A 26204-nucleotide genomic window follows, 5' to 3' on the forward strand; every position below is an offset into this window, starting at 1 on the left:
ATTTATTTTTTGTCTGAGTATCTAAAAACAGCTTCTCTGATTTTATACAATTGTACAATATCAGTAAAAAAGTAGAAATTGGATCTTTAAAATACAACTTTAGTAAAATACAGTACATTCAAATATTGATGTATCCATTCTATTCTCCAAAAACACATTTAAAAAAAATAATAATAATGTTTTACACTGGGTAACATGGTGAAACAGCATTATAGTTTTTCTTCTACATTTACATCTAACATTACTTTCTATTAAAAAACATCCTAAAATTTCATCTGATTTATGTAGGTGGTTTAATGTAGGATCCTAATGAATATTAACACATTTTTGTCAGGGTGGCACCTTGTGTAGTAAACATCAATGCACTTGGGGATATGATTCGGCGCTAAGTGTCTCTGATATAATGCTGATGCTTTGTTCTTCTTGAGTGAATTTCTGCTATGAATCACATTTTGTCCAATAGCATGCCGGTTTAGATCTTCTCAACGTAGTTGCCAGGAAACATGCCTTCCTTTCCTCGAAGACGGCCCTGCCACCAACCTGAGGGATCTGGGCAGACAGCACATCTTGGGTTAGTGCAGTATTCGCTAACCCAATATAATCTGTATAAAGTTCACTTTTAATATTATAAAAATAGATTACCTTCACATAGGATTTCTATGATTTCATCTGCTTGAAAGTTGAGCTCATCTGTGTCCTGAGCATCATAAGCGTAGAGTGCTCTGCATTGTGGGGTGCGGGGTCTGGGTTTGGGTTTGGGTCCCCCTGAACCTGGAAGAGGCTTGTACTCTTTTGAACGTCTGCGATGCATTCTGAGAGAAAACACAGAGAATATTTCCTTTGGAAGATTGAAATAAAATATTGAAATTAAAATAAAAACTAACATTGCTGGCAAAAACTGAAACTAAATTTCTATCACTTTAAAATTAACTAAAATAATATAAAAATTGACACATTATTTTTTGTTTTAGTATCTCTGAAAAAAAACGAATAATGATAGAGTATTTATTCAAATTAAATTCAGATGGCATCGAAAACAGAAAAAAATACTATAATAACCTCAATGACTGAATTAATTTCTTAAAGTGCGACTATTATGCCATTTCGAATATTGCCTTTCATGCAGTCTGTAATGTGGCTGTATGTGAATGTAAATGATCTGTTGTAAAGTCGAAAGTGCACGATAAATAAAGTTATTGTCTCCCAAAAGAAGGAATCAACTCTAAACAGCCTAAACGAGTCGTCAGTAATTCGAATCGCACTTCCGTGACGGCTACACATCACGAGGTAACACATTTGCATAATGCCCGCCTATGTTCTATGTTGGCCGGCCGCGAACAACTTGACCCGCCCTCAAACACTGTAGCTTTGTGTGGTTAACATCCTGTCAGGAAGACATTGTGTCCTACACTGTGAAAGTAAATTCATTTTATTTTCACTTCCGAAAGATGAGGCTGCAAAGAATCAGTGGTTAAAATTCATTTTTCCACTGTACCACAGTAGTACAACCCCAATCTTTTTTTGTGTTCCCGTAATTTTACTGATGAAAGCTTCTCTAATCTCGGGGGGTTCAACGCGGGATTCACAAAATGCTTGCTCCTGAAAGATGGCTCTGTACCCAGTTTATTTGGACCAGCTGGCTCCACTGAATCACAACCTGTAAGTATGATAAATAATAGATGTTTATATTTCCTATCGAGCGTTTCAGAATACGGAACTATGGCAGTAGGCATATGGTTTCTGACACGCGATGTACGCGGTACACCAAACACAACAGACTAGGCCATCTGACCAATCAGAGCAGAGTAGGCTCACGGAAAGGAGGGGTTTAGAGAGACTGAATCTTAGAACTGCTTCAAACTATTTGTTTGAGAATCGTTGGAAAATGAGGTGATATTAAATGAATATTTTGATAAAATGAAAGCATTTTTTGACCTTGCATGCATGTAAACCTATTGTAGGAGACTCCCAAAACTATATTAGGAACCTTAAAAATGGCATAATAGGGCCACTTTAAAAATTTGTGTTACAATTATTAACATACTGATCTGTGATCTAGTTTTAGCCAAACAGGTTTCGAGATTGTAAAGTCTTCAGTCAGTATGGCTTGGAGGATATAATACATTTAATCGCATTTATCTGGGATTCTGTCATACAACACATCATCTCACCCTGCCACGCCCTGATCAGGAACTTTCATGAAGCCCATATCACTGTCGATGTGGCTCTCGCGTTGACTGCAGTGAGATCCCTGGAGTCTGGGAAGGGTAGGCTGATCCATACTGGACTGCTGATGGAGCAGAGAGTTCCTAACGGCGGGCTGCCCTTGGGTTCCTCTTCCTCGACTATCAGACTTAGGAGGTTCTGAAATCACAGGCCATAGGAACATTTTAAAACTATTTCTAAAACAGTTTAGTGGCAACTTTTGTCAAATATGTAAAATTGTGGTCTTACCACGTGAATACTGGCCTACATTGCGATTTTGGTTCCCCTTGTACCTGCTTTTTCGGTTGTCACGGCGAGTGGGTCCTACAGAAATTATAATTGTGACTAGATAGATAGATGGATGAATGGATGGATGGATGGATAGAATACACACACACCATGCATACACTATCATTCAAATGTTTGACGCTTAATAAATTCTTTTAAATAAGCAATGATGCATTACATTGATCAAAAGAACAGCATTTTTAATAGACATTTTTTGTAACAATAAACTGCTGTTTTTACTGCCACTTTTGAACTTTCTATCCTGAAAAAATGTATTGTTTTCACAAAAATATTAAGCAGCACAACTGTTTTCAACATTGATAATAATACGAATGTTTGAATGTATTATATGTTAATAAGTATATTTCTTCCAAATGAGCATCTTAGAATGATTTCTGCTGAAATTTCAGCTTTGCATCACAGGAATAAACTACATTTCAGAATATGTTTAAAAAAACAAAACAGTTATTTTAAATTGTATTAATATTAGGGCTGTCAAACAATTAATCGCGATTAATCGCGTCCAAAATAAAAGTGTGTGTTAACATAATATGTGTGTGTGTATTGTGTATATTTATTATGTATCTATAAATACACACACATACATGTATACATTTTAAAATTATTTATTTATTTTGGATGTGATTACTTATGATTAATCATTTCACAGCCCTAATTAATATTTCACAATATTACTGTTTTTGATCAAATAAATGCAGCCTTGGTGAGCATAAGATACACTTTAAAAAAAATCTTACCAGCCCAAACTTTTGAACGAGGAAATATGTATGTCTCCATTATCTCAAAATTGTATGCAAAATGGTTGTCAAGACTACTAAATAGTGATTATATAGCCCATAAAGGTATTTCAAAAGTTTTACAAATTCGACTATAAACAGACACACAATCTATAAGAGTAAAACACTGTATTGTAAGCATTTAAAACATTTTTACTACAACTCAAAATTTCAACGGACTCACTTGCATTTTTAGGCAGACCGGGTCCAATACTGACAGTCAGGACCTTGCTGCTGGGCTTCAGAACTGCTTCATCACCCTGACCCATCTGAAACTGGATCTGTCGAGAGCCAGCAGATGAAAATGGACCCCATCCTCCTTTCTTCACCTTAAATTCAAGCCTGATAGAGAAAAATGTTGAAATGACAAGACCAACATATCATAATTTTTCTGAATAATACAGCACATGGTACATTTCTCAGTGAGGGAAACATTGCTCACAGGTTGTTAAACTTAAGAGGCAGCTTTTTCCGTGTTTTTTCCTCGTAACGCTTGTACAGAAGACTGAGGAATTCGGTTTTAAAGACAGACTGCAGCACACTGTCATATTGATCCTCGTGCACTATGAAGAGGTCATCCTGTAGTGTGCTGAGGAAAGAGAGGTACAATAACTGATTTGCCCACCATCCATACGCAATTTAGAAAATTATGAAAACCTGCTTAAATACTGGTTTAAAGGCATCATTCACTCGCCCACAAGTTGTTCCAAACCTGTATGAGTTTCTTTCTTCTGTTGAACATAAAAGAAGTTATTTAAAAGAATGTGGGCAAGCAGTTGCTGGGCTCCAGCAACTTCGACAGTATGGAAAAAAATACTATGGAAGTCAATGGGAATCAGAAACTAGAAAATATTTTCTTTTGCGTTCAGCAGAAAAAAGACATTCATACAGGTTTGGAACAACTTGAGGGTGAACAAATGATGACAGAATTTTCATATCCCTTTAAGAACTTAGGGTTAGAAAACCCTTTATTTTCATTCTTATTTAAATGTATGATTTATTAATCAGTTTGAAGCTTTAATGTAGGGAGAACTTTCAAGGCCTAAAGGTTATCATGCATATTACAAGATGGAGTACCTAAGAGAGACAGACTGGATCTTTTCCACCTCGATCAATCTTTTCAAGACCTCCCGAATCTGGCCTTTCTCAGGACCCTGTTTCACCTTCTCACGTCCAATCAAATAGAGGAACTTAGGGGTGAGAATGAGGTCACGCTTGACAGTCTGTAGGTGTTGAAACAGCATGTGAGTATGTGGTCACATGAAATTTGTCAGATGAACTACATGTGCAGAATGAAACATCTGCTGGTTCAGTAAACTAGCACAAACTACTACTAAACAGTTACTCAGGAAGTGAGCTATAAGTTTCAGAATGTTAAATGGGACTTTGAGTCCAACCTTAAATCTGCGGTCATATTTGACCACCACGTCAGCAAAATCAACCCTCTCCCTACGACCCACGAACTGCCGAATCTCTGGATGGTTGTCCATGCCAATGTAGTCTCCCATGAAATTGCGGTTCAGACTGTTCTTTCGTCTCTCCTTCTTGTTCAGCAGGAGGTCAGAGGCTGGAATCATTACAGAATCAATGTGATTGAAAATGAAGTACATTTGATTGTATTCCCAAGGCCCTATTTATTAAATTTGTCAATTTTCATTGATTGATACAGAAGAAAAAGGGGGTCCAGACACAATTTTACACAAACCTAGTCATTTATACGCAGTATAAACCAAAAAAATGATTTCTAAATTCTTTTTCTGCACAAATCAAAGAGAAGAATCTGTATGAAGTCTTACCTTCCTCTCGCATGCGGACATACTTGCGCACAGCAATGTGTTTGCGCCAGGCTTGCTGGATTACCCGAGCATATCCGTTGTATTTTCTTTCCCTCATCTCCTCCAGCAGGAACAACTAAAGATTGACAATCATACTTATTTTTCATAGTCATCACTGTTGAATATCAACAAAACATTTCAGAATATCAACAAAATGCAATCACAAAATGACCAAAGCAACTTTGACAAGTGTGTCCACTCATTAAAGTTCACAAGACAACAGCCTGAACATATAAGGTGTGTAACAATTGATGCACTATACACTATGCACTTATTCTATGCACTATGTACTCATTCGTCTGGTATTCTAATTTGATAAGGTTATTTAGTCATCCAACATAGGAGTCTGGTAGCCCCTCTCCCTCCAGTAAATATAGTTTATAGTATAGTTAGTCAACTATAGTTGAGGGCATAAAGTGTCCAACATTCCACATTTCATTTTTTCGGTTAATTAAGTGTAACATCCGGGCATCTGAAATGCGCTTTTTCACACTACGTATACTAAAAACGGAATAGTACACAAATTGGACGCACCTATAGAGTCTATTTTATATAAACAAAGTTTGAAAAAACATAAGGCCATGTGAACCACAGCTGAAGAATATTCGCTTAATTGCACCACGCCAAAGGAATGCATTTAAGTAGCCAAACTGCAAAGCAATTCAATTTGTCCATGACTAAAATAAACTGTCCCACCTCTGAGAAAATGATTTAAAAACAGCAAAAAAGGGAGATAACATGGTCTCAAATGTTCAGTTAATGAATTAGGTTATTTATTTCTCATATTTGAGAAAACATCACATTAAATCACAACTGTAATATATCTGTTCACATCACTACCTTCAAGTTACAAAAAAAAAGTACATACAGATTCTGGGGCCTTGATGAAGATTTTGGTCTTGCCCAGCTGGTATTGGTCTGAGTCCATATTGACAGATTTTAAAAGGTGCAGGACACCCTGTTTCTCATCTCCACGCCACTGAGGCCATGTTTCTCTGGTCAAGATGGCATATCTGAGCAAATATAAAAGAATAGTTAGTCATATCATGTCACATTTTCTAAGTATTTTGCAATTTATCAAAAAAGTCCATATATAGCATTTGGCACCTTGACAGGCATTGGTAAGTGGCGATTGTACCTTTGCAGGAATTTCTTGAAGACACGTCGGAAGGCGTAGCCGGCCCTACGAACACGGATGTTCTCCCGCAGTCCCAGATATTCTACTTGGTGTTTGATGCGGCTTTCCTCCCAGTCGCGAGCCTTTTTGGTCTCGTTGGGTTTGATGCATCGAATATAGTGAGGGGTGCATTTCATTAATGTCTGGACCAGATTATTTGCCTGTTTCTGTAAGGGCAGAAGGGAGAAAAAGAAAGACAGAAAAATGAACAATAGCATAACACAAATCTAAAAGCATAACATTACATTCATGTATCATACCTAACTGTAACTACACACAGCATCCACCACACTCGCCAGGCACTAAATGCAAGTTGGGCAGTAACTTTGTTAGGAACTGAAACATAATACATTGTTTAAACCAAATTGTAGGAATATTTCTACTTAAGTGTGCATTTCTATGTTCTGTAGATCAGTTATTTTACCTTAATCTTTAAACCTGCAGTGCTGGGACGGCCCCTCTTCTCAGCCTCCAGGTTCTCTGGGAACAAATCTCTGATGAAGGCCCTGTGGATATGACCAGAAAAAGAGATCAATCATTTCAAACATCTCTGAAGCCCTAATACCATTTATTCTTTACCAGCACATGGAAGACATAATCATAGAGCTGCCTGCAGTGAAGTAATACACCACAGAATATCTCACAAGAAAAAACCATCCTCTATAAAAATGCTACACCATATTGATTTTATGATTTATTTATGTGATTTATTATTTCATTAAGGAATTACAGCTGAACTGCAGATGTTGTGCATCGGTGCATGAGTGCATTAAGGGGCTTTTAAAAAGTTTGGGCTAAAACAGCAGTAAAAATAGCCAAATAACCACTTACAACTCACTGCTCTGCATGAGCTCGATGATGTCACTGAACAGCACATCCCTGTTTCTCTCACAGAAGCCGCTCACATCATATGAGACCTGGAAATAAGGGCTCTTATTACTCTCACCAAGAAGTTAATCAATATCAGAGTGACTCTACTTGCTGGAAGCAGACTAAAACACTCAGGGCAACTAAATTCAGATTATTAATTTAAGTATAATACTCATGTTACCAATGTGCAGGCGCACTGAACTCTTGATGAAGAATTAATACATCCTCATTTACAAAGTTGTTTTTGTTTATCAGATATTTTGGCAGATCCGATTTTTGCTATAAGAGTGTAGTACTTTTAGCTCTGTTTAAAATTATGTTTAAGTCCATTTTGTAAAATATCCCCCAAAGTCAGTACAAAAGATGTGAAAATGTTCCACATATTCCATCACGGCCAACTAATGTCAAACCAACAGTGTATAGTGGAAGGAAAACACACTTCTTCCACAGTAGGAGTCAGTGTTGCACCCACACTACTGCCAACCATCCAGGTGCATTTTATAAAATGTGATTTATTTCCCATTTATTCCTAAATTTCTTAACCCTATTTTATCAAGATTTTTTCTAAATTGACATTTACCTATATATAGAGCTCCATCTGAACATTTGAAAAGTGTCTCTTACCTTGCCTGCATAGTGGTGCACTATGAAACCTTTGTTCCAGCTGTTGAAGTGCTCATGAGTGCCAATTTGCGACTGCAGTTTTTGCAGCAGAGTCTGATCTGCACCCTCTCCTTTTGCATGCATGGTGGCGCACACATCATCCAGGATGCTCATGATGCCAGGAGGATTCTGGGTTATTAAGGTGCCCATTAGATGCCATTAGTTGAACGGGTGTTGTTATGCATATGACAATCGATTTGATGCAGAATAACTACAAAGTGTAAACTCACCACTTTGGACTCAATTAAGTCACATACAACTTTGTTGTTAAAGTACTCAATGGGGGTCCATCTGATTCCCTCCTGTACATACTCTTCCTGCAAATGAGATGGAAAACGTCAGCAAACATTTCCCTAGAGACCTCTGTGTGTATATGTTTATTAAAAAGTATTCTCATTTCTTTCTCATAAATTATTCATTATTCTCACCTGCTCTGCTTTTAGTGTGAGCTCAATAAAAATCTGCTGCAGTTTTTCATTCACAAAGTTAATGCAGAATTGCTCAAATCCATTTTTCTAGAGAGGCAAAGGCATGTGGTTACTTATAAAATTAAAATAACGAGTAAAAAGAAGAGATGCATGTAGAAAACATAAATTAACTCACCTGAAAGATTTCAAAACCATAGATGTCCAGAACTCCGATGTTTAACTCTTCGTGGTCTTTTTGCATTGCCTTGTTTATGGCCTTCAAATACAAGCACAAACTAATTTAAATGACTTTTCTTTTGCTTATTGAGACATATACTAACGTTCAAAAGTTTGGGGTCAGTAAGAAGACTTTCACACTCACCAAGGCTGCATTTATTTAATCAAAATACAGTAAATATTGTGAAATATCATTACAGTTAGTTCTATTTTCTTATGTTTTAAAATGTAATTTATTCCTGTGATGTAAAACTGAATTTTCATCAGCATCATTCTAATATGCTAATTGGTCACCATGAAAATGGCCACTGATGAAAATTATTATTGGCGCTCAAGTAACATTTCTTATTATTATCAATGTGGAAAACAGGAAGAAACCTTGATACTTTTTTTGTCAGGATTCTTTGTTTAATAGGAAGTTCAAAATAACAGGATTTATTTACAATAGAAGTCTTTTGTAACATTCGAAATGTCTTTATTGTCACTTTTGATAAATTTAAAGGGGTCATATGACCCCTTTGCTGTTAATAGTGTTCATCATCTGTTTGATTACGTCTTTAATTGATAACGTCTTTAATTGATTTTTCCGTACATTTCTGCCATATGTACATTAACTGACAGTCACCACTGATAAGCTACCACTAAATATTGTAGAAACTTAATTTGCTGTAAAGTTGCTTTGCAATGATTTGTATCATGAAAAAGCGCTGTACAAATAAACCTGAATTGAATTGAAAACTTGAATTGAATATGATGCAATTTCAAGTTTTCCTTTCTCTTTGGAATGTTACAAGCTGTTCGTGAATAGATAAGATCCCTAAAGTTGCAAAGACTAAAGTCTCAAACCCAAAGAGATATTCTTTATAAAAGTTAAGACTCGTCCACGCCCTCCTAAAACGCCTCGTTTAAACACTTTTCCTTTCTCTTTAGAGTGTTACAAGCTCTTTGTGCATAAAGAAGATCTGTAAAGTTGCAAAGAGTCTGTCTCAAACCGAGATATTCTTTATAAAAGTTAAGACTCGTCCACGCCCTCCTAAAACGCCTCGTTTAAACACACCCCCACATGTCTGCGTCACTGTGTCGGAAGATTTGCATAACGCCGCCCAAATGTTCACGCAAAGAAAGAAGGCGTAACTTTGATTCTCACTGTAGTATTGTTGCTGCTGAACCTTAAGCCACATAAACACATTGCATTACACCAAATACACAAAATAATCATATGACCCCTTTAATGCTTCCTTGCAAAATAAAACATACTGACCCAAAGCTTTTGAATGCTACAATACACCATAGGAACACAAAAACATATTATTTTAGACAATTCAAATTCTAAACATTCTAATTGACTCACATCAACCAAGTAGTCAAAGAGTCTAGAATACAGGGCTTTGGACAGGGCGTCTCGGGTGAAGGAGGCCTGCTCCTTGTTCAAGGTGACAGAAATAGTCTCCGTTTTGCCACCCCACTTGCTGTCCATGATGCGACTGGTTAGTTTGCTCTTTAGACCGTCCTGATTGATTCCCAACAGGTAAGACGGGAATGCCAGGACTGCAGCAGAGTGAGAAAGTGAATACATTATGTAGTAAGATAAATATCCTTACACAAGCTCCTCAAGAATGGCTTGTTTTGTCCTTCTTCTCACTTGGAATCGGATATACATACTGGTAAATGAATAAAATGTAAGCATAAACTCACAGTCTTCACTCTCCACCACAGCATAGTTGCCCTCCTCTCTGAAAGCGATGTTGCCAAGATGGAGGATTCCTGCCACAATCTGCAGCACAGTGTCCTGTGCGTCCAAAGACAGGCCGACCACAGACATGGCAGCCTAAAAATGCAATCTTTATCTTTTTTTTTCATTATGAGAGTGTTTATACTGAATGGCAGGAACACAACCAGAAGGTTTCTATTAGGGGATTCAATGCTTCACACCCACCATTGTGTCTTTAAACTCCTTTTTGTCATTAACATCCTCCACTGTGTAGGTGTCGGACTGGTTTAAGTACAAGTAGTAATCAGGGGTTGTGATGCCTAAATTCTCTCTCTGCTCCTTGGTGGCTCCTTGCAAGAGCTGATACAGAAACATTGAAGAAAAACAGTGGTATCAACAACAACCTACAGGACTTTTATCCTATTTCAATAATCCTCCAAACTGACCTGATTTTGTAAGATACTATATGACACAATAAAATCCACAATTGGCTTTAACTAGATTAAATCACACTGCCGTAACATGACACACAACAATTTGCCAGCTTACACAACACATCACACCCTGAAATGACCTTTTCATTTAAGTGTTTCCACGAGTTTACAGCTTTACCTGGTAATATATATGGAAATTCCTTTCCCCATGGTTCTGAGACACTACTCTGGATTTTTCCAAAAGGAAGTTGGAGATCTTTCCACCATCAGGTTCTCCCCCTCGGCTGAACTGAATTTCGAAGTATTTTCCCTGAGGTATGAAATAAACATATTATGCAGTGAACTTAAAGCTTGTGCACTGACATTATCGCATATGCATGTGTTGGCATACTGCTGCAGAAAAGAAAATGAACAGTAAAGCCTAGTGAACTACAACTTCACAGCCTACAGACACACACACACACAAACTGCACTCCTACAATCAAATCCTGCAGCCAACAAGCTATAAAATGACCAGCATGCTCCAAATGACATTCTTAGAACTGGATAGCGCACCGATTCTAGAGACTAAACAGCAGAGAGACTTACATGTTCCTTTAAATAATAATACTAATAATATAAAAAATATGATTGAATTAAAATTTCAATATTATTTTTTCAGTTACAAGATATATCTATAAGATATATATTTCATTAAAAAATATTATATGTATTTTTAAAATGAATTAATTTGTAAAATAATCATAATTTCTGACTCTAAATATTGGGATAAAATGATCAGACATAAAATAATAATAAAATGATCTAAAATACTTTTCTTTTAAGACAAATCATTGCAGCAAGACTTACAAAGCGACTGGAGTTGTTGTTGCGGACAGTTTTTGCGTTCCCAAAAGCCTCCAGGAGGGGGTTAGACTGGAGAATGATGTCTTTAACATGCTAAAAGAGGAAAGAGGAAACAACAATACATCACAGACAATTTAAGTATGCCATGTAAGATATGTACACTAAACACTTTATTCGTTTAAACCAGTGTTTCCCAACCTTTCTTTAGTCACGGCACCTTTTGGAAATTTTAACAAATTTGTGGCACCCTACAAAATTAATTTTGTCAAAATATTTGAATTTCTAACTTCGATATGAGGGATAATACGCAGAGCGTCACACTACGTGAAAGTGAATCCTGAGCGGTGAACTAATTTTCGGCAGCCGGAATTTCAGTGCATCTCTAATTATTGGCAACATCAGAAATGGATATTATATAATAGCTGCTTTTATGAACATTTTAGCAATTTAAAAATATTTAAAAATTATTTTTTTACACGGCACCCCTGCTCTCGACAGACGGCACCCCGGTTGGGAAACACTGGTTTAAACTATGAAAAACAGTTTGAATCATTAAAGGTTTATAGTTACTGATGCTGACTGGAATGCATTGTTCAGTGTCACAGAGGAACAAAGAGATCATTGTCAGATAATTGTCTAGGTGATTTCAAAGGCACTACATTTCACATACAATGAGAACAGAATTTGGGCAATATTAACAAAAGAAACAACCACACCCATGAGCTCACTTGAATTTTGAGTTGAGTTCAATCAGGCTCTCATTAAGCAAATGGCCTTCTAACAAAGGTATTCCCAACCTGTTTGTTAGCCAAACCTGTCTGACCTAAAATATTTACTTGAAGCACCCCCTAAGATTTTAAGTTAGTATTTCAATATTTTAGCAACAAATTTGCATGTTCACGGTTTTCTGATGTTTGGTTAATGGTCACATAACATCCAAGTCAACAAATAAAATAGTTCATCTTGTTTTAGTAATTTAATTTAATTGTTTTTATTTTATATTACATTTTTATTTATTAACTATTATATTTAATATACATTTATATATTAATTTTTTTATATATATAATTAATATATTTATATATTTTATTATATAATATTCTATTTATTTATTTATTTTTATTATATTTATATTTCATTATTAATTAATTCATATATTTAAATTAATTATTAGCTTTTTATCAAACCCTCCTTCACAAACCCCCGTTTAGGAAACCCTGATTTAGCAGATGATAGCCTCACCTGAACTTTAGTTCCACCTCCTGAGACTTTGGAGATGTAGCTCATAATGTACTTGGCTGCCACTGTCTTTCCTGCTCCACTCTCCCCGCTGTATTACAAACACATTCAGATCACATATAATGCAAACCTTTGATGCGATACAAATACTTTAAAGGTGTCTCAGGGTGTGGGCGCCAGATCCTTGATCCCTGACCTGATAATGGCACACTGGTTCTCTGAGTCAATCATCATGTTGCGGTACATATTGTCGGCCAGAGCGTAGATGTGGGGGGGATTCTCATACTGCGCCTGTGAATGACAGAATACACACACATCGCGGGGTCTAATACTACTGTCCTGGAAAATTAAACGTCACATTTGCATGAAATCGAGGTAGAGGCATTATTCCGTAACCAGTAACACATCCTGATTTACATATGTAGTTTTTATGATTTGGCCATCCAGGGGAAGATGTTAACAAATACAGATTCGTAGGCAGTTTTTGGAAGCACAACAGCAAGACCGGACATGCAATGACATTGCTCTGCTCCATCTGACTTAAGCCCGGTTCACACCAAGAACGATAACTATAAAGATAACGATATTAGCGTCCACACCAGCGAACGATATCGTCTGTTTATTCTAAGCGCACATGCATCTGCCGCTTTAAATTCTTGAGCTCGTTATAGCAGGATGGATTCTGATTGGCTGTCAGTGTTTTCATCGTTCATCAGCTGGAAAAAAATCGGTTTGAAAGTGATCACAACGATATCGTTCCTCTGTACCGTTATCGTTTTGGTGTGAACTATGCTATTCTTTAATATTGAGAAAGATTTTTAGAACTATATCTTTATCATTATCTTTATAGTTATCGTGCTTGGTGTGAACGGGCCTTTATCCTGCGGGAATGATTATTCATCTGAACTTTAACTCCATTTATTAGTTTCCATGTATTTATGGCATAGTACAGTAAAGCATTATGTACTGGACACTAATAGAAAATGTATATTGTACTTACAGCTCCCTGATACAGTTCAATCTCACGGTCTGTGAAATACGGCAGCTGTTTAAAAGGGTTCACTGAGATCAGCACAGGACCAATGTATGTCTGAAGAGTTGTGGTTATGGCAAAAACAAATGCTGGTAGGTTGACAAAAAGAGATGTGAGATGAGCTATGAGCAGTTTTTTTTTTTTTTTTTTTGCTCTCAAACATGTTAATTACATTTGGAGAGCAGGGAAAAGGGACACAATTCTCTAAATCAGATATTGGCACACATAATTGCCTGTGATACTAGATAAATGTTTTGTTTTTTTTCTTTTTGAATATATTTTAAAATGTTCTCTTTCTGGTCCAAGTCAAATGAGCCCAAGTATCTGTAATTTTCAGATATGATATAGCTGAAGACTCTTATGCGCAACATTATGCATTTATTTTATCGAAGAAAAAAAAACAGTAATATTGTGAAATATTTTTACAATGTAAAGTAACTGTTTTCTTTTTGAAAATATATTTTAAAAATATTTTCTTCAGTTTGACATGATCCTTTAAAAATAATTCTATTATGATGATTTGTTAATCAAGAAATACTTCGAATTATTATCAGTTGGTGCTGCTCAATGTTTCTGTGGAAACAAAATATTCTTTGACAAGTAAAAAGTTCAAAAAACAAATTGATTTGAAATTCAAATCTTTCGTAACATTATGTCTTTACTGTCTCTTTTGATCACTGTAATGCATCATTTCTGAATAAAAGCATTCATTTCTTTAAAAAATGATTTACTGACGCCAAACTTTTCAACTGTAGCGTATATTTAAGTATGCCAGACCAAATAACCAAATAATTATTGTTCATTACAGACATAAGGATACGAAAATGAAGTCATCCATGTATCTTTTCTTGAGGTTATCTGTGATGGCATCTTCACTGATCTTGGAGAGGAGGACCATGTCGTCCACACCACTGACCTTCACATTCTGGGTCTGCCAGTGATATTTCTCTTTGCTCCCCTGTATGAGAGAGAGCAATTATTCATTTAAACATATCCCTATGGTCACCTGTGAAATGAATGAATGCTGACACACTATTGGGTTACATAAAGATAATTTAAATGCATTTTGCTACTTTATACAGTTGGCGGCACTGTGTTAGACAAGAGGGCTGGTGTTCAGCAGAATTAATAAGTTAACAAGTTGATTAAAGGGTTAATAAGTGTAAGAATATACTGATTAACGAAGAGCCAGCAACTAGGCACATAGGAGGAAATGACATTTATAAAATACTCTCTGTTATGAGCACTTTCATAAGACTTGTGAAGCGTTAAAACCTCTGACACTTTGACAGGACAGGACTATGACAATAACAAAACTACTCCTGTACCTTAAATCTGCACATATGTCATATGCAGTGCAGGTGTACAACAAAACAAAGAAATGTGAGCCATATTTCTCACCCTCAAGCCATAAACAATGCAAATGCTTAGTCAGGTGATTAAGAATTAAGTATGGCCAATGTAATCTCTGATAAATATAATGAGTATTTCCTCCTTGCATAAATCATTAACAATAATTCTGAGGAAAACTTGGGCTCCCCTCCCAGATCCTAAACAGAAGGGAAAAACGACTTTGAATTCAAACTACTATTATTATTATTATGTGCTTTCACTGACATTCAACAGAATAGTGCAAATAAATTGGACAGATTTCCATTGTCCTCTCATGAATTCTAGGAACTTCCAGTTATTGTGCGTTACATTTTCTTGTCAGATTAATGTCCCAAAACCGATTTTGATGGAGTGTTTGACAGGCAAAACACTGTCCACCTAAATATCTACAATGTATTTCAGAAGTTATTGCTAGACTGTTTCTTCAGGCCATACTAATGATTTGGGATTTACTTTGCTAGACAGGTAAACAATAACATAAATGTCTAAAATCTACAATTCTTCCGCTACATTAATTTGTTTTGTCGACAGTGAAAATGCAACTTCTGTCGTAGTAGTACTGTAGCAGACAGGTCAATAGAACAATACTAGCGTTGTGAGCAAGATTTAGAGTCAGCTGCAACTCTTAATTTTTTAACTCAGCTTAAATTGATATTTTAATAGGTTATTTCAGGTTTTAAAAGTACTTACCATGATGGATTAAAGGCACTTCCTGTATCACACCCTTGATAACATTCAGTCCTGTGTGGACTCTTCGAGGAAATCTTGCAAGCTTCAGGTGAAACTCCAGGATTTATCTAGTCGTCCATTTGATATTCCACCTATAACATCCGATACGATTTCTTAATTCTATCCAAAAACGTAAACGACCCTGGATATAGTGTTTCATGTATCGGGAACACTTGTGAAACGATTAAATAATTGGTTTTACGGGTGTTGTCCATGCATCGGCAAGTGTAGGCAGGTACTGGAGAGTTTTTCCTTCTTTCTGTTGCGAACGAATCGCAGATACTTGCACATAACGGCGCCACCCCACGATCCTGAACGGATTTACCTGTGCCACAGGTAATCACAGCACACTACAAACACAAGAAAATGAGCCTCTGGCCTCGGCTGGAGATAGTGTGGTGAAACCATTTTAGTGCCTCACAACAATTTTCTGTTACTTATAAATGTAGAAATAAAATAAATGTTATTTAGAAAATTTCTAACCACTACTCTGCTCGGTGCAAATCATTTTTTTCTGATATCCATCTTCCATCATATCAGCTAGTACAATAAAAATTTATTTTGTACAATAGTAAAAGTGTAAACAATATAGCATTTTGAAAATGTATTATTTTACTAAATACTATTATTTATCAATTGCCTACATTTTTGTACGTGATCCACCCAGACATACACTACACTAGAAATTCAATAGGGGTATCTAGGATTGTGATATTCACAACATGTGCACCAAAAAGAAAAGAAAAATATCAATTACAGGGTCTCAAAAGGCTTTTTAAAAATATACAATTTGTGGAACGGGAACATTTAATTGATTATACAAAGGAACATTCACAAGGAAGGTTATTCACATGATCTTAAGAGCTGGTCCGTTTTACAAGTTTCAAAAAAAAGTTTGATGCTGAAACAATAGAAGTATAAAATAGTAAAGAGAAAAGATAAAGCTTGTTGAAAATGTACACAACGTCTAAACTGCCCTCGCACAGGCAAACAAATTAAAGGAAATTGTGGCTCCCGCTAAGAGAATGAATTAAAACTGTTAAGAGAAGCACTGATATCACAGGGAAATAAGATGAGGCTCAACACATGCCCACGAAAATAAAGAAAAATAATAATAAAAAACTAGAAATTTTAGGTAGGGAATTTTATACCTGTACATGTGTAGGAAATAAAAACAAAGAAAGACTATTGATTTAATGTGTTCGCTTTTTCATAGCCCTTTCCATTTCTCCTGTGCAACAGATTCTGAATAACTCCTCACTGTTTATATAAAAAAAAAATACAGTGGCTCAGTCACACATTTATACATGGCTGCCCACCTCAGATCAGCTGTAAAAATGCACATTATAAATTCAGGTTAGCTGTACAAACTAGCACGACTAGGATTATAATGTGCCAAACAAAATAACAAAATGAAATGAAATCCACAGAGAACGTTGAGAAAGTGTAATTTCATATGAAATATCTGTAAAAGGGCAATAAATAGTGTTCATATCTCGCAGTCCACCATATTTCAGTCCAGACATTTGGAAACTCAAAATAGTTTATACATTTATTTTGACCTAGAAAACAGACCAGGTTATTTTAATTAAGTCCTAATTATTTTATGTCGTCTTCTATATGAATTGAAGATTAAACCTCTCATATGATTAGTGGAGTCACTGATCTGTGTCTTTGGTGTTTTGACGTTTAACACATCCATATTGAATTAAAAAGCTTCATTAACCCTATCACGTTCAAGCGCTTCTCACAAGGTCAAATGAGAGCACTTTAAGCAAACCTTCCATGGCTTAACGGTCTCTTACTTGTGCGGCACTGAGCTGAAGATCTCTTAAACAGTTCATGTAACACTGACTTCACAAAGCTGAACAATACAGCAATGTTTACCATCCGATTCCCTCATTTCACAATGCAATTTATAGGCTTTGATACAGCGTCTCCTGTTTTCCACCCTACTGTATGAGTGTGTGTTGAAATTCTGAATGTTATTCAACCAAAGTATATATCATTAGTGGTATAGCAACAAAAAAAGCTGATGATGATAATATGGGGTGTTGAAGTCAGTCAGTACACAGGTGAGTCACAGAGCAGCGTAGTGTTTAAATGAGGCACTGGAAAGCTGGATAAAACTCAACTCTGTGTATCCAGAGTACTGCAAGACGTCATGACAAAAAAGGGAGGGTTTAAACGAAAGGAAAGGATGTTGAAAAAAGACGACAAACAGTTACTTCACAGCTCAAGACCTCTTCAGTCAGGGTAAAAAAAAAAAAAAAAAGCACAAAAAAAATCTTTAAAGTTAATCAGTCTGAAGGGTGCAGAAACACAGGGGTGGTTTTGGGAAGCGGGCGTTAGGAGTGGTTTTTAAAGTGGTGCAGCCTTTTTTCCAGTTTTAGCGCTCTAGTCCGTGTGCACCTAGGCCACCGCTCACATGATGCCGTTGGTAAGATACTGAAAGCCGTCGTACAGCTTGGTAGTGATGGAACGCATGGAGCCGTCCACCATCTGCTCCACCAACACCTGCAGCTGCTCCTCCGTCAGGTTCATGTGGAAACGCTCCTTCAGGTTACGGATGGTGCTGGAGCCGTGGAAGCAGGGAAGCTGAGAACCTGCACAACATATAAAAAATTGAATGATAAAGTGTCCTCAGATGAATATAGAAAGACAAAGATGCTCCATCCCCTGAAGCTTCAGACAAACAATACCTTGATGCATGATTTCTACAATCTGGATGACCTTCTCCATGTGCTTGCGTGCAGCGATGAGGCCTTGGAGCATGAGCATCTTATAATAATTGAACATGTCTCTATCCAGACCTCCCATTACCTAAAAGATTAGATTAGATTCAACTTTATTGTCACTGCACATGTAAGGTACAAGGCAACGAAATGCAGTTAGCATCTAACCAGAAGTGTAATAAGCAGTAAGTACAGGATATACAGTGTCTCCAATGTTACAAATGTACAATAAATATACAGATAAGGCAGTACTATGGACATAATTTACAGATTTTTAAATACTATCAGCATGATATACAGATAGGTGTACTATGAACATACTATACAGATGGATTATGTAATAAGTTTAGATTAGATTAGATTCAACTTTATTGTCATTGCACATGTAAGGTACAAGGCAACGAAATGCAGTTAGCATCTAACCAGAAGTGCAATAAGCAGTAAGTACAGGATATACAGTGTCTCCAATGTTACAAATGTACAATAAATATACAGATAAGGCAGTACTATGGACATAATTTACAGATTTTTATATACTATCAGCATGATATACAGATAGGTGTACTATGAATATACTATACAGATGGATTATGTAATAAGTGTACGTACACTATAAGCAGAAACTATGAACATCATTTACAAATGAATATGTAAGCGATACATTAAGCCGAACAAAACACAAGTGCAATGGACATTTAAAAAAGTGCACAGAAAACATTCCAGTGTGCAAATGGATCATTCAGTATTCTGGATGTACAGACAGTAGTGCAAATAATAACAAGTGCTGGAAATTTTTTATTATTTTTTTTTGCATCAAAAGAGATGCACAGATTTGAAAATTCTGGGAGAAGCTGATCATTATTTTTACATCCTTCTCTACATTCAATGACTTCATCCAATATAAACAATTTTACTTACATCAACAAATTCACTGGTTAGTTTAAAGGCAGATGTCTCGAAGCCCAGGTTACGTGGAGAGCTGGAAAGGATGAAGCCAAAGTCGATGTGAATGATGTGGCCCTCAGAGTCTAGCAGGATATTTCCATTGTGCCTGAAAAACAAGAGAAAATGGTGGTTATAACTTATCCAAATTATTTTCTTCTGACATGATTCAAGCATGGTCTCACTCACCTGTCCTTGACCTGCAGCAGATAGCAGATGAGACAGTAGCCAGCGCAGCTCTGAACAAAGTTGCGCTGAGCGGTAAGGAATTCCTCTGTATTGTAGTTCCCATGCTCTTGCCGGAAGTAGTCGAGCAATGAAAGCTGACTCTGTTTCTTCACCTGGTGAATGGACACAGCGTTGACCACCGGCTCAATCATACCACTGTCTGAGGAGATGACCAGGATCTTGTAGGGCTTGATCCACAAGGGAACCCGTTCTTGTTCCCAGATAATCTGGAAGACCACAGATGGTGAGAAGATCCAGTATAGCAACAATGCCTGAGGAGGCCTCACTTCAAAAAACACATTGTAAACTACTGTTCAAAAGTTTGGGGTCAGTAAGATAAAAGAAAAAAAAAACTGAATTAATAACTCTATTCAGCAAGGATGCATTGATCAAAAGTGACAGTAAAGACATTTATTAATTTATAAAGATTTCTATTCCAAATAAATGCTGTTATTTTCAACTTTCTAATCATCTAAGAACCCTGAAAAGAAAATATCAGTTATATAGTTTCTTTATACATTTATTTTGACCTAGAAAACTGTTCTATATTAAGCCACATTATCAACATTGATAATAATAAGAAATGTTTCTTGAGTACCAAATCAGCATATTAGAATGATTTCTGAAGGATCACTTGACTCTGAAGACTGGAGTAATGGCTGCTGCAATAAATGTATCCTCTTTGAGCATAGGAAAAACATTTAAAAAATCCTACCAACCCCAAAATTTTTTCAACGGTAATATACATTCATATTTTTAAAACATAATATCATGTAATTTAATATATATTTAAAAAGTATGTCCTACAATTGATGATGTGATATAACTAGGGATGAACCAATATAAAAAATTTTTTTTTTAAACTGCTACATTTAAAAAAAAAAGCTGATAATAAACTAAAAATAAAAGCACTAAAACCTAAAATCAATCATTATAAAGTCTACAAGTGATTTTAGCATCATGACAATATAATGAATAGTGTGAAAAATAGGGGAAATGAGCAAGCACAATGAAATATACAATACTGGCCAATATCCACTATGGTACCGATATATTATGCATCCCAAGTAGGGATGCACGATATTGGATTTTGCCGATATCCGATATGCCGATATTTTTCAACTTATTTTGGCCGATAGCCGATGCCGATACCGATATATTTCCTTTTGTTTGAAAAAAAACACCAAGTTTCTCCTGTGCAGAAATTATAAGCAAATTATTTGTAATTTTGGTTAGTTTTTAACAAGAACTTATTTGTTAGAATTTAATAAACAACAATGAAGTTCTTTTATAATTACAGTACATTAAAGATTTGAAAATAACTATAAATAAACTATATTCAATGGCTGCATTTTTTTTTTTTCAGAAAGATGCAGTGGTAACCATAACATTTTATTTTAAGATTTAACATTTGTAAATGGTCTAAAGCAAGAGCTGTACAAATTCTGAAAATCTCATAATTTGTTTCAAAATATAACATTACACATTAATGAATAAATCACTAAATATCAAATTAAGTGACATGTTTGTGTGTTTTTTGTTGTTGTTATTCATGTAAGCTATAGCATCTGAACTTAAAATCAAAACATACTCATGATTTTATGGCATCAATTACTGCTTTATTTAATCAGAAACAGTCTAAATATTATGTGTGTATTTTGCTTGCATTTTATTAGAAGTAGGCCAACAGCGCCCCCTACGGAATTAAAACTCCTTACTGAGTGGGCATTAGGACCTGGGGGAGGCTGCCACTGCATGTGCTATTACTGTTTACTCTATCATCCAGGAAGGGTCATTCTGTACATGCATATTCTCAGTTTAAATGCAGCGATCCAAAACAGTGAATCTAATCATCATTCAGGCAAAACTTTGCTTCAAGAATGAACCACACTGCTGACGTGATGTAATCGCTAGCACACCCTGAGCACATGTGAGTTAATGTATTCCTCTTATCGGCAAGACATATCGGCATCATTTTTCATATCGGGCCGATATTTACATTTAAAGCCATTATCGGCCGATTCCGATCTAGGTCCGATAATATTGTGCTTCCCTATCCACCATCCCACTAAAAACCTCTTTTTCTTAGGCTAGTTAACTTATGTTCAAGTTTCCCTCATTCATGTGTTGAGCGCCACCTCGAGGAGCCATGAAGTAGCAATGCTGGGAGCAGGGAAATCTATTTAGAACTCCTTATTTTATTAATTGACAAAATATGAAGAGTGCAACCTGTAGCTGTTTCAGCACTTGATAGGCGAGAAGCTCCTGTCTCAGGTCATCGCCACATTTCACAATAACAGACAGTAGACGCCAGTTGGGCAGGTGGCCATAGGGGGAGCCCTCCCTTATCCGTCTATTCAACAACACAGGAATGATTAAATCAGACTAAACAAATGAATGAAAAAACCAACCATGGTGAAGAATGTCGTACACATACCTCACTTTCTCCTGCCATGGTTCCTTTAAGGCTACGGCTGAGGGATCCTCTGGGTCCCTCTTAAATGTGGTGGGGGTGTGGGCGAGTTGCTCGGACAGGCGTCGTCTGAAATAACAAAAACATTCCAGTTAAATTAGTATTGTCTTTCTTACTGTTTGCAATTATTGATGCATTATCTCCAAGTCTACCTGATATCTCCAGCTGCAATAAAAATAGGTTCCTTGCTCTCCTGGCTGGTGATGCTATCTACTGAGAACTGGGAAATGTTGTCACAACTGTTGGTGTGGATCTCTGGAAGCTTAAGAACAAAAAACAAAGGTCAGCTCTCTAACAATAGCAAATCTGTAGATGTTACCCTTACAGACGCTCTGTCCGAGTACCTCCACTTGCAGCTCTCCGATGTCATCTACAGACCATGCCTCATCATCGTTGTCATAATTGGGAACCGTGGAGAAGCTGCTGGCACGCTGGTCGGGCGTGATGCCACAATCGGGAAGATTCTCTACAGATCGTGTGCTGCGAATCAGTGTTTCTGGGATTCTCACTGGCACACTTGACGTCTCAAAGTTCTCACATTCCAGAACTTCTACGTAGATTAAGTAAGGTGCCTGGAAAAGCACAAAAAGACAGTATAACGATCTTTAGAAGTGAAATTAGGAAAGAAAGAGTCTTTCAAACCCCATTAGAAGAAACGAATTAATTCTTCCACTTCAAAAGTCTGGATTCTTATCTCGGCACAACCTTACCTTATCCTTTGAGTTGAGCACGACAGCCTGCGTGTGGGGCACGCGCACCACGTGGTGGTCAAAAGCAGCCGTGGGCAGCCAGACCCGGGCAGGCAGCTTGTGGTTGAGTAGGGACAGCTCTGAGATGAGCCTCTGGGTCTTTTGTTCTTTAGTGGGCAGAGTGGCCAGTCTCTTCCCGATCCCCATAAGAGACTTAATGAACTCCCTCTGAGGGGTCAGACGCACAGGCTGAGAGCAGGATGAAGATTGAGAGAGGAAGTGAAAGATGATGGGAAAAGAGAGAAAAGTAATTTGAACACAAATCGAAGCGTATGCAAACAGATTTAGGCATTTGCAGAGGAATTATTCTAACAAAAAGGGTTGCATGATATACAAAATACAAAAAAGAATTTAAAAAAAGTACCACTGATTTAAAATGGTACGATACCAATATATTGCAAATTTTGTTACCTGATAACAATGTGCTGATATTCAGCACAGTTCAGATATTCAGGCAGTGTGACATGAAGCATAAAAAGCAAAGTTAAAGGCGATGTGTCATTTTTTCCAATGTTAAAACACTCCTATCCCAGCTAAAAGGCAATTATGTATATAGTATAAATTATTATTGGTTTTGCATGTTCACATGTTTAATCTATCACAGTCTGATTTAATATTGATATTAGTCAGATAGTAATATCGAGTAGTATCAGAGTTGGTATCGTACCAAAGCCTAAAATTCTGGAGCCAACTGTACATCCAAACTAAAACAATCGCTGAATTTCATTGGATGTATGAGTAATTGCACATAATTGTTTTATTATTCAGCACAGGAATATGTGGAGCATTGCTCAAAACCGCAAAAAAATCTGCATGCATGATCGGCACAGCATTCTAAACTCAAAGTGAAGCATGGACATAAAAAAAAAAAGAAATGGTGAGAGTGAGAGAGAGAGAGAGAGAGAGTGTTTTAGCAACAGCTGACCACAGGATAGAGCAAGTGAGTCATGAATGAATAGCATCACCTGAAATGAGGAAAAAGTATTAACACAAATGCATAAGGTCATCCAAGGACAGGAAAATGTGGAGAAAGACTCATCAAACTCCTCCACATGTGCAACCTACGGTTAATAGATGTCAAAGGATACGTGGATATCTGTAATCCATGTAGAAGGGGTTACAGAAATATGACATAAAATGACTTTTTTCACAAATAACTAAGAGTACCACTTAATCCTTTGCAAATATGAAAAAGAGCACCCAAAACACCAATGGAAAGAATTCATTCCACCAAATTAACACTCTTTCCAGAGAATTCTCCTAGATGCCAAGATTTACAAACTCTCTGTAAGAAACCAAAGGTCTTGATCACCGAACCCAAAACAAATCTGCCCCATCTTTATTAATATTATTAAAGTCAAAAACTCTTACACTTAGACATTGACTGATTAAATAAGAGAAAGAGAGGAAAACGACATCCAAATAATTAGGCTATTACAGCTAAAACTGAAAAGAACAACCACACAAAGAACAAGTGTTTGCAAGCATGTCATCAGTTCATCGATGAAGACTTGTATATTCATATCAATATGCAACATGCAATAGGCATTTTTCACAAATAAGGTACAAATTGATGTCTCGTTACTTTAAAAAAAAATAAAGGCCCAAATCCTACATCCACTGGAGAACTATTAGATATGCTACATAAAATACAAAACTAAAAGTAGTTCGTTTTTTTTTTTTACATTTTTAAAAATTATTATTACTAAATTATAGTGATGAACGCAATGAATGTAGTGATGACTATCATTCAACCCTGTTCCCAAACGTTTTTGTAAAACGTTATTAAATATTTTTCTCAAAAAGAAAATAAATAGATAATAAATAAATAAAACTGGGGTTTTAAACTGTACTCAGACATCAAACAGGGTTGCAAAAACAATTATAAATTTTTTTTTAAAAATCATTGTAAACAATACAAATAGAAAATAAATTATAACAATTTAAATAACATCTCGTATATCTAGTTTTATCTCTAGAAGTTGACAAAATAACCTTACTGAAAAAAAGACTAAGACATTAAAGATTAAGCCTTTCATACCCTATTTGTGCATGTAAATACCCTATCATACCCTATTTTTCATGTAAAGTGCCAATGTTATGCCCAATTTGTGACATTTGATAGCATGATTGCAAATCTTGAAGGCACACATTTGAAGGAATCTGTGGAGTCAACCCCGCCTGCAAACAGACGCAGCCATCATCCCACTACGCACAGAGGAGCGTTATTAGATGGTGAGAGACTTACTGTACCAGCCTCTAGCTCGAGACTGTCGGAGCTGGAGCTCAGATCCTGGGAAAAGGAAGAGGAGGGAGGGGGGAGTTATAGTGCAAGAGCAGGGGAGGGTGGAGAGGGTCAGAACAAGACAAAAACACATCTCAAGGTTACACTCATCCCATCTGTTTGAGCAGCAGGCCCTGGCCGTGTCTCCACAGTAGGGGTCAACCGATATGTTTTTTTCAGGGCCGATGCCGATACCGATTATTACAGACCAAGTAAACCGATAACCGATATTTTGAAACGATATATATGTCTGGTGTAAAAATGAAAATTAATGTCAAAATTAAGAATAACAAGGGCTCTGACAAAAACTGCCTTCCCTGGTGTTGGTTGCACTTCTTACTCTTGTCTTCTTCCATGCATCCTTCTAAAATTGGGCAATATAAAGGTAATATAAAGAGTAGTGGTAGAAAGCAGATATAATTTTATTTATTTTAATTAATGTTTAAGAAATTTGAAATAATTTGAAAATGGATTCAAAAATAAATGTGTTAAATATACTTACACTTTAGATGACAAAGTTTTTTCACAAATAAATAAGTATTTTATAAATAATATAATAAAAAAAGGAAGTAAACACTGTAACCAACAGGGCACTCAGTATTCTGGGAAGTTTGTGTGCATTGGGATTTGGGAATCATATTTTTTCAAATAAAGCCAAGGTAACACTCATTTTACATACAGCACACAGTGAAAATGACATGAATATGGCAGTGGGCAAATGCATAAAGCGCAGCATAATTTTCACAAGTTTGCAAGCTTTGTGAAATTAAATGCGTATTTGCTGAATGCTGACGGCAAACAAGAAAGTATTATAATGTTTGCCTTTCTATTACTAATAATATAAAAGCAATTGTTATAATACTTTTTGTATACATTTTAATTCCTTTGTTTAACCGTTCTATCTGATTATTAGACAGACTTTTATCCGTA

At 36.3% G+C, this 26204-nt stretch overlaps 2 protein-coding genes across 3 annotated transcripts in view; both read right to left on the bottom strand.

The window, feature by feature from the left end:
* Positions 1 to 3: 3 nt before the first annotated feature.
* Positions 4 to 16152, bottom strand: LOC107755841 (unconventional myosin-Ie-like). Its single transcript, XM_016572775.1, has 27 exons — positions 15825 to 16152; positions 14563 to 14700; positions 13710 to 13799; positions 12906 to 13000; positions 12713 to 12800; positions 11474 to 11563; positions 10803 to 10934; positions 10416 to 10550; positions 10175 to 10307; positions 9831 to 10027; positions 8439 to 8519; positions 8264 to 8350; positions 8066 to 8152; positions 7797 to 7964; positions 7134 to 7219; positions 6727 to 6808; positions 6264 to 6469; positions 5994 to 6138; positions 5087 to 5201; positions 4688 to 4857; positions 4368 to 4513; positions 3733 to 3879; positions 3475 to 3632; positions 2455 to 2529; positions 2172 to 2364; positions 643 to 812; positions 4 to 549 (listed from the first exon to the last, which is right to left on the bottom strand). Exons 1-27 carry the CDS (start codon positions 15825 to 15827, stop codon positions 473 to 475), a joined length of 3294 nt encoding a protein of 1097 aa, XP_016428261.1. The 5' UTR covers positions 15828 to 16152; the 3' UTR covers positions 4 to 472.
* An 853-nt stretch (positions 16153 to 17005) lies between these two features.
* The window catches only part of LOC107755848 (phosphatidylinositol 4-kinase, catalytic, beta), a 43098-nt gene continuing 33899 nt past the window's right edge, over positions 17006 to 26204 (bottom strand). The window contains exons 3-12 of one of the 2 annotated variants that reach the window (XM_016572788.1): positions 25239 to 25283; positions 22952 to 23179; positions 22586 to 22813; positions 22394 to 22503; positions 22206 to 22310; positions 21998 to 22121; positions 19730 to 19995; positions 19517 to 19649; positions 18566 to 18686; positions 17006 to 18469 (exon numbers count right to left, since the gene is read on the bottom strand). In XM_016572788.1, coding sequence (XP_016428274.1) covers positions 18288 to 18469; positions 18566 to 18686; positions 19517 to 19649; positions 19730 to 19995; positions 21998 to 22121; positions 22206 to 22310; positions 22394 to 22503; positions 22586 to 22813; positions 22952 to 23179; positions 25239 to 25283 — 1542 coding nt within the window. In that variant the 3' untranslated portion in view covers positions 17006 to 18287. The remainder of the gene's footprint in view (positions 18470 to 18565; positions 18687 to 19516; positions 19650 to 19729; positions 19996 to 21997; positions 22122 to 22205; positions 22311 to 22393; positions 22504 to 22585; positions 22814 to 22951; positions 23180 to 25238; positions 25284 to 26204) is intronic. The other variant, XM_016572797.1, reaches the window with a different exon arrangement.

The sequence above is a fragment of the Sinocyclocheilus rhinocerous genome, unplaced genomic scaffold (assembly GCF_001515625.1).
Source record: "Sinocyclocheilus rhinocerous isolate Xijiao unplaced genomic scaffold, SAMN03320098_v1.1 scaffold11, whole genome shotgun sequence".
NCBI lineage: Eukaryota > Metazoa > Chordata > Actinopteri > Cypriniformes > Cyprinidae > Sinocyclocheilus > Sinocyclocheilus rhinocerous.

Excerpts from the sequence above, each read along its gene's own strand:
- LOC107755841 (XM_016572775.1), bottom strand. Across the intron at positions 10,935-11,473 it reads ACAACAACTCCAGTCGCTTT|GGAAAATACTTCGAAATTCA; the intron begins GTAAGTCTTGCT and ends TTCATACCTCAG. Across the intron at positions 2,530-3,474 it reads CGGTCTGCCTAAAAATGCAA|GACCCACTCGCCGTGACAAC; the intron begins GTGAGTCCGTTG and ends TAATTTCTGTAG.